The 15,466-nt window shown below is 53.0% G+C and overlaps 1 protein-coding gene across 1 annotated transcript in view; it reads left to right on the forward strand.

The window, feature by feature from the left end:
• The window catches only part of LOC115897545 (E3 ubiquitin-protein ligase HERC2-like), an 82,855-nt gene extending 68,181 nt beyond the window's left edge, over positions 1-14,674 (forward strand). Inside the window, 11 exon segments of the mRNA XM_030930799.1 lie at positions 381-565; positions 938-1,135; positions 3,521-3,604; positions 7,654-7,795; positions 7,913-8,082; positions 8,085-8,109; positions 9,242-9,354; positions 9,977-10,167; positions 11,093-11,198; positions 11,489-11,701; positions 13,049-14,674. Of these exon segments, the coding sequence (XP_030786659.1) occupies positions 381-565; positions 938-1,135; positions 3,521-3,604; positions 7,654-7,795; positions 7,913-8,082; positions 8,085-8,109; positions 9,242-9,354; positions 9,977-10,167; positions 11,093-11,198; positions 11,489-11,701; positions 13,049-13,306 (1,685 nt within the window). The 3' untranslated portion in view covers positions 13,307-14,674.
• The last annotated feature ends 792 nt before the right edge of the window (positions 14,675-15,466 follow it).

Below are 15,466 nucleotides of genomic sequence, written 5' to 3' on the forward strand. Positions count from 1 at the left end.
CAAGAGCAATTTGGGATGTTAGGGATATTGCTATCTGTTCTGATATTATTCCGATGGAGAACTGCTGCCGTTCATGCCTAGTCCTGAGAACTAACACTGTTGGAGGCTTTAGACCAGAGTCCTGTGCCTCTTACTAGAAGAGGCCTGGTGGCCAGCACGAGCTGTGGAGAGTCCTGGGAAGTATGCTCGCCTCTTAGGATGTGTAATTAGTGTGCATTCACATTTAGGTCATACGTAAAGCAGACATTCATGTCTAGGTCAGATGTAAAGTTGACAACTAGGTCAACACCCGGCTGAAGGGCAGGGAGCATTGGTTCTGTATGTGATGGGAAGACATTGTCAGCCATGCATTTGTTGGCCCTAGTATGCACTTCATTCAGGTGAGGTTTATACATGGGGCGACGATGAGGGACAACTGGGAGATGGAACCACCAATGCCATCCAGAGCCCTCGGTTGGTAGCTGCCCTTCAGGGTAAGAAGGTCAACCGTGTGGCCTGTGGCTCAGCACATACCCTCGCCTGGTCGACCAGCAAGCCCGCCAGCCCTAGCAAACTCCCAGCACAGGTGAGTCCGGACAGGCTGGGTGGGTCGGGGGCGAGCAAAGTGTGCTCCTGTCGCATGCTGCATCCTGTCATTGTGTGTTTACAGAGGCTTCTCGGTGAAAATAATTTAGGCTCAGTAAATGTTAACCGAGCAGTGTATTTACGAGCCTCGATATTTGGCTGGTTGTGGTGGCTCATGCCTGTAATCTCAACACTTTGGGAGGCCGAGTTGGACGGATTGCCTGAACTCAGGAGTTTGGGACGAGCCTGGACAACATAGCAAAACCCTGTCTCTACAAAATTAGCTGTTTTCAGAATCCTTAATGGATGTCACACTGTGGCCCCCCCCGTGCCTTTGGTGCCTGAGGGGCTGAAGGCCGTTTCTGTGTTCCAGGTCCCCATGGAGTACAATCACCTGCAGGAGATCCCCATCATCGCACTGAGGAACTGCCTGCTGCTGCTGCACCACCTCTCCGAGCTCTTCTGTCCCTGCATCCCCATGTTCGACCTGGAAGGCTCGCTCGACGAAACTGGACTTGGGCCTTCTGTTGGGTTCGACACCCTGCGAGGAATTCTGATATCCCAGGGAAAGGTGTTCAAGTGGCAGTCTTTGCTCTAGGGGAAACTAGTGTCTTCAGTACATTGTAACCCAACAGAATTCCTGTCCTGGGAATAGAACACATAGAATACGGCTCATTCAGCAAATGTTCATGGAGTGCCTCCTGCATGCCAGGCTCTGTTCTGGGTACTTTATATCAATAAGAAAGCAGACAAAAATTTCCTCCCTTTTGGAGTTTATATTAAAAACAAACAGTATGGTGCTTCCTCTCTGCTTCGTAATCTCTGCCTCTCACCGCTCCAGAAGGATGAGGTGGGCCTTCATAAACTAAGCCTTTGTTCCTGCGGTCCTCCTCTGCCTGCCTGGCCTTGTGGCATTATGGCAAGTTCCACTGACACAGGAAGGCAGGCGATTGGACTGTTTCTCTCGGGATGTCCAGCAGAGGGGGCCAGGAGTCACAGATTGCTTAGCTTGAAGGTCCATGCCTTCTACAGCAATGTGTAGAGATTGCCGGCCAAGTGAGAATTAACAGGGGGTGGTAAGTAATACAGTCATGAGTGAGGGCATCTGAAAGTCACCAGGCAGCTTTTGACCTATAGATGTTGCTAATAATTGGAGCTTTCTAGAGGTTGGGTTAGTTTCTGGCAAGCAGCTTGACAAGATGATCTCGAAGGGGCTAATGATCCTACATTAGTAGGGGCATCTCTGCGTAGGGAAAAGCTTCAGAATTGGATTGAGGAACACTAATCCTGATTGTGATTCTGTGATGTGTTTTGTCAAATATCATGGCCCATTCTTAGTGATTTATTAATAACATTGAGATGTTTTGGAGTCCTGTCCCAGCAGGTTACTTTTTAAAGACTGGTTTTGTTTCCACTTGCCTAGAACGATTTCTGCTGAACAGGACTGGGGCATTCATTTTACTTTCATGTGTGCCTGAGGGTAGAGGTGGTGAGGCTTGTGTTTAATGGAAAGATCTTCTCTCTGATGAGAGAGGCAGAAGAAATCGTGGGCAGGTAAAATGGATAGGAAGTGTAATTTCAATTACTATTCAATCATAAAAAGTAGCAAACTATTAATTTTACCTTCTTTTTTTTAATCCTTCAAAGTTGTGATGATAATAGGCAGTGCAGAGGTAAAAAACCTTTCTTTGCAGGGAGAAAAATGGTGAGAGGCAGGGCACGTCCCACCTGGCCCTGTGCGAGCGTTGTGCGGCTGTGAGCAGGGCATGGGTGGGAGCTGGTGTGTGGTAGGGGAGTGGTGGGCAGCAGCGTCTGGCACCTGCTGAGGTTGCAGAAGGTCAGGGGAGTGTGAGGGCATCTGAAAGGGACCTCTGGTCAGGGACTGTGCAGGCAGCCACGGTTCTGGTCCTGGGTGTGGTGAGGATCGGCCTCAGAGAGTGGGTGTTACTACTCCCGGTCCAGAGCACCAAAAGGGACTCTCCAGGAAGGTGGGCGGGCCGGCGACTGGGAGGAGAGGGGAGTGCTCCTGTGGAGGGGAAGCTGCCCTGGGGTCCAGGCAGGGCCCGTGGGAGCAGGATGAGTCTGGGCTGTGCAAGAGGCGTGGGGCTGAGGTGCCTCCAGGATGCCCGTTCCAGGTCTCCTCTGGCGCTTGGGGCCCTCACCTCCTGCCTTGGAGCAGCTTGGAGTTCTTAGCCTTTGAACTGGGCAAGGGCTCAGCCTCCACTGAGGGACCCTTGCGCTCCCACAGCCCACCCCTAACTGAAAGAACGCACAATTGGCCACTTGGCCAAGAGAGCTGAGACCCCTGCTGACCTGTCTCCTCCCTTTCCATTGTCACGGCTGCTTGCTACATCCTGCACCCTTTCCCCATGGGCATGGCCGACCTGCTCCCTCCTGGGGAAAGGCTGGGTCCTCACTGTGGCGCTCATGTTTGGCCACGCCCTGCTATCTTCACCCCGGGCACTCCCAATTTCTTTCAGTGTGATCACAGCCAGGACCTCTGGTTGGCTCCACGGCGCTCCCTGGCCCTGTGGCTGCTGTGTGGCAGTCAATGGTTTAACATCAGTCCCTGCCGCTGGTGGACTTGTTTGGCAGGGAAATCTTGACTTTGAGACCTGAGTCAGAGCAGGTGCTCGCCAGGCCCAGCCCTCCCTGTTCTGCGCCCTGCATGTGCTGAGCTCTTCCAGCCGCTGGCACACTGGTGGGTGGAGGTAGTTTCCTGAGGGACCTGCCTCTTGCCTGGCCATTGGCACTGCCTGCCCTGACTTCTGTCCCTGTGCGCTTCAATGCCAACCTGGTCCCCTGCACCCTCGCAGCTTGAGAAAAGGGAGCTGGCAGTTTTCTGTTCTTTAAGGTCTTCTTCAAATCAGATCTTAAACAAAACTATGTCATGATTTCTCCAGGAGTGATGCTTTCTGTATCAGATTCTAAATTTTGTCTGTTTGATGTGTTTTAGGAGTCAGCTTTCCGAAAAGTAGTGCAAGCAACCATGGTGTGCGATCGTCAGCATGGTCCCGTCGTGGAGCTGAACCGCATCCAGGTAGCGCATGGAGAGACATGTCCTGTGCTTTTCTTGTAGCCTGACAGCCTTAGAAGTGATGCTTTCGTGGGTGCCTGGGCCGGGACGAGAGCGCTGGTAGCCTGCCATCCCGTGCACCCCAACTTTAAAGAGCAGGCGCCACCTTCCTTTTTGTGGGCTTCTTATATGTGATGTGCTGGGCCTTCCAGGAATGTCAGTGTGTTTCTTTATATAGAAGTAATGATTTATCTCAGATAGTCCAAAAGCACAAACACAGGTCAGCAAGAATGGGGAAAATAAAATCAGCCCTCTTCCCACTGCATGATGATAACCGCTGCTGTTACATTGGGAGGTGTGTGTCTGTTTGTTACAGCCCAAACAGGATCACTGCCTTTTAAAATTTGCTGCGCTCCTCCCTGCCATGGAATAGGGCTGTGGGGCTGCTTGTGTTTGGCAGCTGCCTGCAGCCTGCTCCTCTCTTGCAGGGGTGTGTCCTGGTTTACTCTGTTAGATTTCTCTGATGGTGCTAGGGGGCCATGCCCACTTTTCTGTGGTACAGGCAGGGCTATCTGGGTGTGTCTTCGGTCGCCCCTTTTGTTAAGTTCTGAGAAGTGGAGTGGGTCACAGGCCCAGTGATAGTTTGATGATACATCCGATTATAGGTTATAACAGTTCATGCTCCCACTGTCCTCACACCCTCCCCCCACTGGTAGTTTCCTTTGCCAGTGTCATAGGCCAGAGTTACTAATATGTCTCATGGGTAGTAGTCAAAGAAACGACTAGTAGACCGTTTGTAAGTTTATACTGCTTCAAGTCTATATAAACTCGCAGTTACAAAGAGGAGCCTCAGCCCCTGATGATGATAGCGTGCAGAACTTGACATTTAATGCTCAGATGAAACTGGCCTCGCCTCTTGGATCAGACACAGAGAGCCACGAAGAACAAATTCTTTGTTCCTGTACCTTTGTATTAGCACATGATTTTTACCCTGATGTTGATTACATGACTAGGAATTGTTTCAGAGTTATATTTGGGGGCATGTTGAATTAAAACACCAGACTCTTGTCCTTTGTTGGACAGCTCATGTGACCACATTGATGGAACTGGTCTCTTCACTGACGTCAGAGTGTTTAATGCTAAACTGTATGTCAGTCATGTCCTCAAATAAATAGTTTGTTTAACTAGGTTCATAAAAAAGCTTTTATTTCCCTACGTTGGATGATCGCTTCAGTTTGCTGTGCATCATAAACATTACAGCTTGTAAGAAAGGCCAGCCGATGGCTTCTGCATCGTCTAACCCCAGCGATTGAATACATCTCAGCTTGCATCTCAAAACCGCACGCAGGCGTTTTGGGCCAGGGGCTCTCAGGGTGGGTGTTCAAGCCCCCTCTTCAAGCCTGGGGGTGCTCTGAGCATCAGCGAAGCTTTGGTAAACTAGGATGCAGGTTAGGCACCCTTATTTCTGTCTTTGTATTATCTGAAATTTTTGAGAAGTCATTACATGCTGAATGCCTCTTTCCTACGCATCTTGCTATCCCCAGCTTGTGTTACAAAAATGCTCAGTATGCAATTGAAAAAACAAACTGGGTAAATGGCAAACAAATTTATATTAGTCCTTCTGGCCGGGCGTGGTGGCTCATGCCTGTAATCCCAGCACTTTGGGAGGCTGATGTGGATGGATTGCTTGAGCCTAGGAGTTTGAGACCAGCCTGGGCAACACGGTGAAACCCCGTCTCTACAAAAAGTACAAAAATTAGCCTGGTGTGGTGGTGGGTGCCTGTAGTCCCAGCTATTCAGGAGGCTGAGGCAGGGGGATCGCTTGAGCCTGGGAGGCAGAGGTTGTAGTGAGCCGAGATCATACCGGTGTATTCCATTCTGGGTGACAGAGCTAGACACTGTCTCAAAGCAAACAAAAAACAACTTAACATCAGGCCTTTTTTTTTTGAGACAGAGTCTCGCTCTGTCGCCCAGGCTAGAGTGCAGTGCAGTGGCACGATCTTGGTTCACTGCAACCTCCACCTCCCGGGCTCAAGCGATTCTCCTGCCTCAGCCTCCCAAAAAGCTTAGATTACAGGTGTGCGCCACCATGCCCGGCTAATTTTTTTTTGTATTTTTAGTAGAGACAGGGTTTCATCGTGTTGGCCAGGCTGGTCCCGAACTCCTGACCTCAGGTGATCCACTCGCCTTAGCCTCCCAAAGTGCTGGTATTATAGGTGTGAGCCGCCACGCCCAGCATCAGGCCTTCCTAAGAATCAGATAAACACCCTTCAGCCTAGTGTGCAATGTGGATTGACGTCTGGGGGCTGCTGTGGCTCAGCCACGGCCCCGGGTGCCATAGGTGGCTCCTTCCCGTTCAGGGTAGCATGCCCTTCCCGAAGAGAGGAAATTTTCTACAAATGTGGAAATAGAAGTGATTTTCTGCCCAAAAATGAACAAGGAGAAAAACATTCTATAAATTCAAGGTGTGCACAGGACACCAGCACAGAGCCAGGAAGGCTGCACAGGCGCCTCCATCCCGCCACCCCACGGCTGTGACGACGCGCTCAGGGGCACCCCTCCCAAGGGGATGCCGTGGGAGGGGCTCTCACAGCTGTCTGTGGAAAGTTTCGGAGACGCCAGAACACAGATCATCTTACTGGAGGGTTTTGTTTGTTGGGAGTTTTATTTAGTTTTATAGCAGGATCTGAACGTCAGTACATAAAAACTTTTTTACACTTAAAAATTTATTACAGAATTATTACATGCACATTTCTGAAAATTTAAGGACTTCAGATTAAAGACAGTTAAAATCATCTGTGTTTCTATTGAGCAGAGAAAGTGCTGTCCCACAGGAGCCTGTCTCCTTCCAGGATCATGGCTGCTGTTTTCTGCAGCCTCTGAGCATAGACAGCCTCTACTAGTGGGTGCTGTCACGGAGAAGAGGCAGCCCCGTGGGCTTTGGGGAGCTGGGTGCACCTGTCCTCTCACACGGCCGCCGTGACACAGGACACGTCCTGTTCTTTTCTTGTAGCCCAGTCTCCTCTGGGCATGATGGAGCCTTAAAAAGCTGCTGTGAGTTTCCAGGAACTCACATCTGTGAACACCTAGCCAAGTGTGTGGCATGCAGACAAGTTCATTCTATAGGCAGCTGTGGCTTCTGTCTTTCTTCTTGTATTTTTAGTCTTGGTTATGGCAGCCTGTGCTGTAAGTTGTTTAAACTCAACTTTATGTGAGCTAAAGATAAAGAGAGCTTCACTGGAGGAGTCATCAAAATACATTCTCAGGACCATTTTTTCTTCAATTTTTCTTTTTGACATGCTTCCAGACTGGGCTTCTCAGATGATTCTGACCCACAGCCTCGGCCACCCGCCCTCCGATGCCCCGAGGTCCTGCTGTGGCAGGGGCCCTAGGGCTCCTGCCTTGATGTCTTTGGGAATTGGAGTCCCCTGAGCTTTTGGAAATCGTAGCTTAGGATGAGAAGGATGGGTAGCAAGAGTGACTGCCTGTGTTGGGGAGGCTGAGTGGCCCCAAGGCTTGGAAGTGGGATGGGTGGAAGTGGATGGGTGGAAGTAGATATGGGAAAGGGCTGGCCCTGGCCGAGGTACTCACTGTATCTGCTTCAGTCTCAGGGGCATTGGGTTGAATCTTTGAGTGCTGGGAGTCTGTTCTGGCCTACTGGGAGAGCTGCTTTTGGAGTTCCTGGTGTCTTATTTCCCGAGGTCATGGCAAGATGGTGAAGTGGCGGCAGCGCATAGGGTGTGAGAATGGTCCGTGCCAAGGTGATGCTGCTAGGCCGCAGCTGTAGACGTGGTGGTAGTGTGTGTCATGTTGGAAGGTGTGTTCGTTCAGACACACTAGTCCTAGGGGCTGCTGGGCATATCACTGGCGACATGCCCAATGGGGTGAGGGCAGCAGTCTCGGGTGTTCAGAGTCGAGCGCCCTGGATGGCGGGGTCTGCAAGCAGGTGCGTGACCAGGGAGGGGCCCATGCACAGTGCCTCCTCCTCATGCACTCGCCAGCTCCGCGTGTCCCCGGCTGTGTGTTTCCTGCTGCGGCAGCAGCCTCACGCTTGCTTGCTTCCTCCTCTCCAGGTCAAACGATCAAGGAGCAAAGGTGGGCTGGCCGGCCCCGACGGCACCAAGTCTGTCTTTGGGCAGATGTGTGCTAAGATGAGCTCCTTTGGTCCCGACAGCCTCCTCCTTCCTCACCGTGTCTGGAAAGTCAAGTTTGTGGGTGAGAACTTGCTGGGCGCCCTGGAGCACCTGTGTCCCCGGCAGTGGTCGCCTGAGCCCACGGGGAGCACAGAGGCCACATGGTGCGGGAGCATTGGTGGCTGCTTCTCCCCTGCAGGTGAATCTGTGGATGACTGTGGGGGTGGCTACAGTGAGTCCATAGCTGAGATCTGTGAGGAGCTGCAGAACGGACTCACACCCCTGCTGATCGTGACCCCCAACGGGAGGGATGAATCTGGGGCCAACCGAGACTGCTACCTGCTCAGCCCGGCCGCCAGAGCACCTGTGCACACAGCAGCATGTTCCGCTTCCTGGGTGAGCTTCTCAGCCGCTTGAACTGTGTTGCTGTGCCCTGTGCCTGCTCTTGAGTTAAAGTGTACTGTCTCTTTGAGGAGTGACAGTAGATATCTTGAATATCTGCTTTTAGTTTTTGAGACTAAAAACTAATAAAATGTTACCAATAAAAATGACTTTTAGAGCCAGGCACAGGTGGCTCACGCCTATAAGCCTAGCCCTTTGGGAGGCTGAGGCTGGTGGATTGCCTGAGGTCAGGAGTTCGAGACCAGCCTGACGAGTATGGTGAAACCTCGTGTCTACTAAAAATAAAAAAAAAAAAATTAGCTGGCTGTGGTGGCATGCACCTGTAGTCCCAGCTACTCAGGAGGGTGAGGCAGGAGAATTGCTTAAACCCAGGAGGCAGAGGTTGCAGTGAGCTGAGATCGCACCACTGCACTCCAGCCTGGGCGACACTCTGTATCCAAAAAAAGAAAAGACTTCATGTTGATCGTGCATTTCACCAACATTATGGAAGCGAACAAGGTGTGCTGTTGACTTCTGTGCCTAGCATTGAGGGCCTGATGGTGGTGGACCATTGGAAGCTCTGTGCACAGTTACAGGCACTGGCAGAGCCAGCGGGCCCTGGCCACGTGCTGAGGACTGGAGACTGCCTTGAGCACTCAAAAAATGTGAGATTCTGTTTCTGCATCTTCAATGTTTATCTGAGACTTGGGATCAGAGGGGGTTGAGGTCTTCACCATTGGCCAGTCCCTCCCTCCTGTCCCACTGAGGGTGTGCAGAGTGTCCTCGGCTCTGCGTCCCACCACAGCCAGCACCTCCTGGGCAGGGCTGTAGCTCCCTGGAGGACACTCCCGTGGGGAAGTTCCAGCTCTTTGCTGTCAGAAGAAGAATTGGCCTCTGTGTGGCTTAAACTAGTGTGTGTGCAGAAGGGGTGTGAAGAGTTAGAGGCTTACAGGCACAAAAGGAAATGATAGATGTAGAGGAGGACAGATGGTCTTGAGGAAGGGCCTAGACCTATGATTTGGGTGTTACGACTTCAGAAGGTTCTGAGGCCTCAGTGTGGAGCTGCTGCCAGTGGCGTGTGTGAGTGAGTGGGAAGTTTTGTCATCCTTTTCAAGTGTCCTCTGTCACTTGTGTCCTGAATGATCAGGTGTGCTGCTGGGCATTGCCATCCGAACCGGGAGTCCCCTAAGCCTCAACATCGCTGAACCTGTCTGGAAGCAGCTGGCTGGGATGAGCAGCTGGCTGGGATCGCGGACCTCAGTGAGGTAACTCCTTGGGGCGGCAGGCGGGGCCTCTGGGGTCTTGTTAACAGGCACAGTCTGTTCTGCAGATCTGGTCAGGCTGTGAACTCTGGCCTAACTCGGTGCCCAGGTGATGCAGAGGCTCCTGGCTGTGGGCCATCTTTGAGTAGCAAAAAAAAATAGACCATCTACTTTCTGGTGTTTTGTAACATACACTGTCTTGTCAGATAAGGAAGCTCACTGCCTCCCCTGTGAAGAAGCTGAGCTTTTGGGAAGCCGGGGGGCCGCGAGTCAGGCTTGCACAGGAGGCTCTGTCCTGGGGCGACCACAGCCAGCTCATCCCTCATGGCTGTGTCGTGCCTTGGCTGCAGGGCGGGAATCCTTGCTAGCCAGTTGCTGTAACTTTCTCAGTGGTTAGTTTGAAGCACTTGACTGAACTGTGAATTCTTTGTTCAGCTCCTTGGGTGAAGTACTCTTTCGTTGCTCCTCTTCTGTCTTGGTGTGTGCTGTGTACTTGCAGCCTCAAGATGCACTTGAGGCTGACCCCAGCTCCTGCTTGACAGAGTGTGCTGGGTGGACTGGGATCTGGGGTGGAGACGAGCCCTGAGTCGACACATGGGCTTTCTTTTTCTCCTTAAAAGGTTGATAAAGATTTTATTCCTGGACTCATGTACATCCGAGACAAAGAAGCCACCTCAGAGGAGTTTGAGGCCATGAGCCTGCCCTTCACGGTGCCGAGCGCCAGCAGCCAGGACGTCCAGCTGAGCTCCAAGCACACGCACATCACCCTGGACAACCGCGCGGAGTATGTGCGGCTGGCGATAAACTACAGGTTGGTGGTCATCTGTCTCTGTCGCATTGACACAGATAGCAAAAGTAGCAGAAAATGGTTGCGTGGACATGTGTGTTTTTCAGGAGTGTCATCCACAGTACAGTAATGGATTTGGCTGCAACTATTGCTGATCTGTGGGTATGAAGCTTATTTTGTGATCAGGGTCGGTGTTTATTACTCCTAGCTCTAACCAGAATACCAAGATCAACAAAATCCACCCATTTGGGTCACTGCACCTGAAGAGGCCCTAGTTTTTGCCCCTGTGTGCTTTCTTTGTTGGCTTCCCTGGGACAGGGCTGTGTCTGGGGCTGTCTCAACCCCCTCCAGGCTGTTAGAGTGACACAGAGCAGCCTTTGCCAGGTGTCCAGGTGTGACTATGCACAGGCCTTTGGGCGCCGTGATTCAGGCTTGGCCGGTCATTACCACCACCCACAGTTTCCACTGCTTGTCCCATGTCCCCTGGAAGCACCTGAGAGTGTCTGGATGAGGCCCCATGTGGTGGGTGTGCCCTGTAGGCTCTGGTGGGGGTGGTCCTGGCAGGTGTCCTGGGTGGTGCTGTCCCCATATCGTGTCTGCCGTGGGTCAGCATGGCGTCTCGGGCCTGTGGTGGGTGCACGTGTCTTTCCCCTCTTGGTGCTGGCTTCTCCTGGGGTATCCAGTGGATACTGAGAGTGGTGGCTTGGGGTGTGTGTAGCGGTGGGTGGTCATTAGGCTGGCTGTACCCCATCTCCCGGACGAGATGAGCCGAGTGTCGAGAGAAGTTCGGCAGTGCTGAGCTGCTAAGCATGCTCATGCCATCTGGAGCTGGTGCTGTCCTCCCAGCTGGGAAGTGTGCGGCCGCAGTGCTGCGTGCCAAGGATTGGTGTGAGCAGAACAAAGTCAGTGTCACCGAAGACAGAAGTGTAAAGTGAGCTTTTTCTTCCAGACTCCATGAATTTGATGAGCAGGTGGCTGCTGTTCGGGAAGGGATGGCCCGCGTTGTGCCTGTCCCCCTCCTCTCACTGTTCACCGGCTACGAGCTGGAGACGACGGTATGCTGACCCCCAGGTGGGGCTGCCCTGTAGCTGCCTTTTGCCTGCTGACTCACAAATCAGTGACCGTAGTTCAGAGTCAGAGCCTTGCCCTGTGTGTTGACTGAAGGGAGTGCACTCTGAGCGCGTCCCTCCACCCGCCCGCAGGAGGCTGTATGCGGGCCCACCCGGAGCCCCCAGACCTTTCCCTGCCCCAAACAGGCCTTGGTGTAGAGAGGGAGCGTGATGGAGTCTTGTGGAAATGCCAGGGTGGGAAGCATCACATGGCCCTGACAGACATCCTCCTGCAGGTGTGTGGCAGCCCTGACATCCCCCTGCATCTTCTCAAGTCGGTAGCCACCTACAAAGGCATCGAGCCTTCCGCGTCGCTGATCCAGTGGTTCTGGGAGGTGATGGAGTCCTTCTCCAACACAGAGCACTCTCTCTTCCTTCGCTTCGTCTGGGGCCGGACAAGGCTGCCCAGGACCATTGCCGACTTCCGGGACCGAGACTTCGTCATCCAGGTAGGCTCCTGGCTGGGCTTGGTAGCCCTGGGCTGATGTCGGCCAGTGGTGGCCAGGTCCTCACCCACAGTCCTGCAGCACATGGAAAAATGGGCCTCTTGTGTCTTCACAGAAATGAAAATGGAAAACATCCAACTTCTCTGATGTGAAGGCTCAGAATGTTATGATTATGTGTTTTGGGTACAATTACCTGTTTTTTTTTTTGTTTTTTTTTTTTTTTTTTTTTGAGACGGAGTCTCGCTCTGTCACCCAGGCTGGAGTGCAGTGATGGGATCTCAGCTGACTGCAAGCTCCGCCTCCCGGGTTTATGCCATTCTCCTGCCTCAGCCTCCCGAGTAGCTGGGACTACAGGCGCCCGCCACCTCGCCCGGCTAGTTTTTTGTATTTTTTAGTAGAGACGGGGTTTCACCATGTAGGCGAGGATGGTCTCGATCTGACCTCATGATCCGCCTGCCTCGGCCTCCCAACGTGCTGGGATTACAGGCTTGAGCCACCGCGCCTGGCCTTATTACCTGTTTTTTAAAAATGTATCTGGCCATCCCCAGAATACACCACTGCTGTGTCAGCCCACTCTAGATTTCAAACACACGCAAAGCACGCACTCAGTTGTCTGGTCGAATTAGGTGAGTCACTAAGTAACATGCTACATGCTGAGAAAAATGAGGCTGCTCGTAGGAGTGAGAACAAGGGTTTTGCTTTGGGTTCCAACTCTGTGGGCCAGTGGTCAGAAACAAGCTCGACGGACCTGCTGGGTCACTGAGAGCCTAATGCCCCCGCTCTCTGTTGGGACCGTAACAGCAGTGCCTGGGTGGATGGATCGATAGGGTCCACTTTTCCCAGCATGTGCCCAGCAGAGCCTGACCTGCGTCTCTACCAGGGTTAGAAAAGTGGCCGTCTTTCAGGGTCATCTTGGAGAGTATGCATAGTTTTTTATCTTAGAAGGTCAGTAATTCTTAGTTTTTGTCCATAATTCTTGCTGTTTCTTAGTATCTTAATCTGTAGTGGTCAAAGTTGGGCTGGTAGACTCGTGAGGAGCTCTCCCATGGTCACGTGCCTGGCCCTCCGCCTGCCAGGCCTCCCTGGGCCCACAGGGGTGCTGTGGTCCTGGGGCCCTGTTCCCGGGATGACCATAGAGAGCCGTCGTCTCCATAGTGAGGTGCTGTTTCTTACTCCAGGTTCTAGGAATTAGTTGCACCTTGTTACTCCTAAAGTTGGTTGGATTATGTTTTCTGCTGTTTTGTTCTTAGCAAAATACATGGTTTTGTGAGCACGAAGAGCCTAATGAGTACAGTAAAGTAGACTGCAGCCATGTTCAGTTTCTGATCACGTCATATTTCTGCTCAACAGGTGTTGGATAAATACAACCCTCCAGACCACTTCCTCCCTGAGTCCTACACCTGTTTCTTCTTGCTGAAGCTGCCCAGGTATTCCTGCAAGCAGGTGCTGGAGGAGAAGCTCAAGTACCCCATCCACTTCTGCAAGTCCATAGACACGGAAGACTAGTCTCGCATCGCGCTTACAGGAGAGCCGGCCACGGAGGACAGCAGCGATGATTCAGATAACGAGGATGTCGACTCCTTTGCTTCAGACTCTACGCAAGATTAACAGGACACTAAGATGACCCAGTAAAGGAACCGACACCCCCAACCCGTTCCACACAGGCAGTTCATTCCCCTTCCCCGCCTGGGTTCACGACAACGCCTGAACCGCCATGCCCTGCCCTGCCCTGTCGGGGTCCCTGGAGCAGGCCGGCTGACCGAGGGCGACCGCGGTCCCGAGAGGGCTCCGGCCGCAGCAGGCTCCCACCTCGGGGCGCCGCGACGGTGCCTGGATCTGGAGAGACGCGCTCTCCGCCTCCTCCCACCCAAGCCTCGCACAGTAACAGGCCGGGCCGGGCCAGTTGCGGGAGAAAGGGGCGGGGAACCGGGACCTCTGGGGACAGGTGCCTCTTTGTCCCGGACTCCGGGTGCCCCCGTCAGGCCCGGGAGGCCGCTGCTGGGCGCCTCACCTTGATGTTGCGGTGGAGCGTGAGCGGCAGCGGCTCCTGGTTCTCCTGGAAGACAGACGCTCAGTTTGGCCTTGAACCCTGACAGGGACATCTTCTCCTCATCTCCGGCGGGAGGGGCCTCTCCAGAGCCACTGGTATGGTCGCGACCACCAGGCAGGGCAGCCCGGCGGAGCTCTCACGGCTCTGCGACCCTCCTGTGAGCACGGCTGGAAAATGGCAGGGGGCACCGCGGACTTGGCGGGAGCCCTGTGGGGGCGCTGCTCCCTCGGTTCCCTCTGCTCCTTTCGGATTCCACCCACGGAGGGCGGGCGCCTGTCAAGCCACAGCGTAAAGGGCAACAGCACCGCCGCCCCCGCTACCGCCCGGGAAAGGGCTGCCCCTGCCCCGCCCCCGCTTCTGTCCCCCTCCCCCCTCAACCTGGCGCCCCGCGCGCCCTCCCGGTGTGCTCGCTCCCGGTGCTCCTCCCCCCCCACTCCCTTGACCCCGCACCTTCCTGCCAACCCAGTTGGGCCCTTCCTCACACTCGCCGACTGGGCGGCACAACCACCAACGCGGGCGCGCGTGTGTGTGTGTGTGCGCGCGTGTCTCCCAAACGGGGTGGCTCACGCATGTAATCCCAGCACTTCGGGAAGCCAAGGCGGGCGAATCACGAGGTCACCAGATGCGACCATCCTGGCTAACCCGACGACTGGGCGGCACAACCACCAACTCTGTGTGTGTGTGTGTGTGTGTGTCTGGCACAGCCACCAACTGTGTGTGTGTATCCGGCACAACCACCAACTCTATATGTGTGTGTCTGGCACAGCTACCAACTGTGTGTGTGTCCAGCACAACCACCAACTCTGAATATGTGTATCCAGCACAACCACCAACTGTGTGTGTGTGTTTGTGTATCCAAGGGTGGGGGTGGGTCACGCCTGTAATCCAAGCACTTTGGGAGGCCAAGGTGGGCGGATCACGGAGGTCAGGAGATAAGACCATCCTGGCTAACATGGTGAAGCCCTGTCTGGACTGAAAATAACAAAAAATCGGCCGGGCATGGTGGTGGCGCCGGTAGTCCCTGAGCTACTCCTGAGGCTGAGGCAGGAGAATGGCCTGAACCCAGGAGGCGGAGCTTGCAGTGAGTGGAGGTTGCCTCCAGACTGAGCGACAGAGCAAGACTGGGTCTCAAAAAAACAAAATTAAAATAAAAACTCAAAGGATCACTAGTGGCTATTATCAGCAACTATGTATAAAGAAATAGGAAAACCTACTAAAAATGGACAGATTTCCAGACACATCCAGCCTACCAAGATTGAACCATGATGAAATCCAAAACCTGAACAGACCAGTAACAAAAAATGGGATCTAAGCGGTGATAAAAAATCTCCCAGTAAAGAAAAGCCTAGGACCTAATGATTCACTGCTGAATTCCAGCAAACATTTAAAGAAGAACTAATACCAACCTTACCCAAATGATTCCAAAAATAGAAGAGGGAATACTTCCAGATTCCACAAGGCTAGCATTACCCTGATACCAAAACCAAAGATACATCCAAAAAAGAAAACTACAGGCCAATATCACTGATAAATATTGATGCAAAAAATCCTCAACAAAATATTAGCTAATTGAATTCAACAACACGTTAAAGTCGGGGTGCAGTGTCCCAGGTTCACTCAACCCTTCCCGTTTTCCTCTCTGTGTGTGTCTACTTTGCCGTGTACCCTGGTGGCAGTGGTGGTGGCAATGTTGGTGCGTGGGCCTCCCAGGACAAGGG

The sequence above is a fragment of the Rhinopithecus roxellana genome, chromosome 5, assembly GCF_007565055.1.
Source record: "Rhinopithecus roxellana isolate Shanxi Qingling chromosome 5, ASM756505v1, whole genome shotgun sequence".
NCBI classification, from domain to species: domain Eukaryota; kingdom Metazoa; phylum Chordata; class Mammalia; order Primates; family Cercopithecidae; genus Rhinopithecus; species Rhinopithecus roxellana.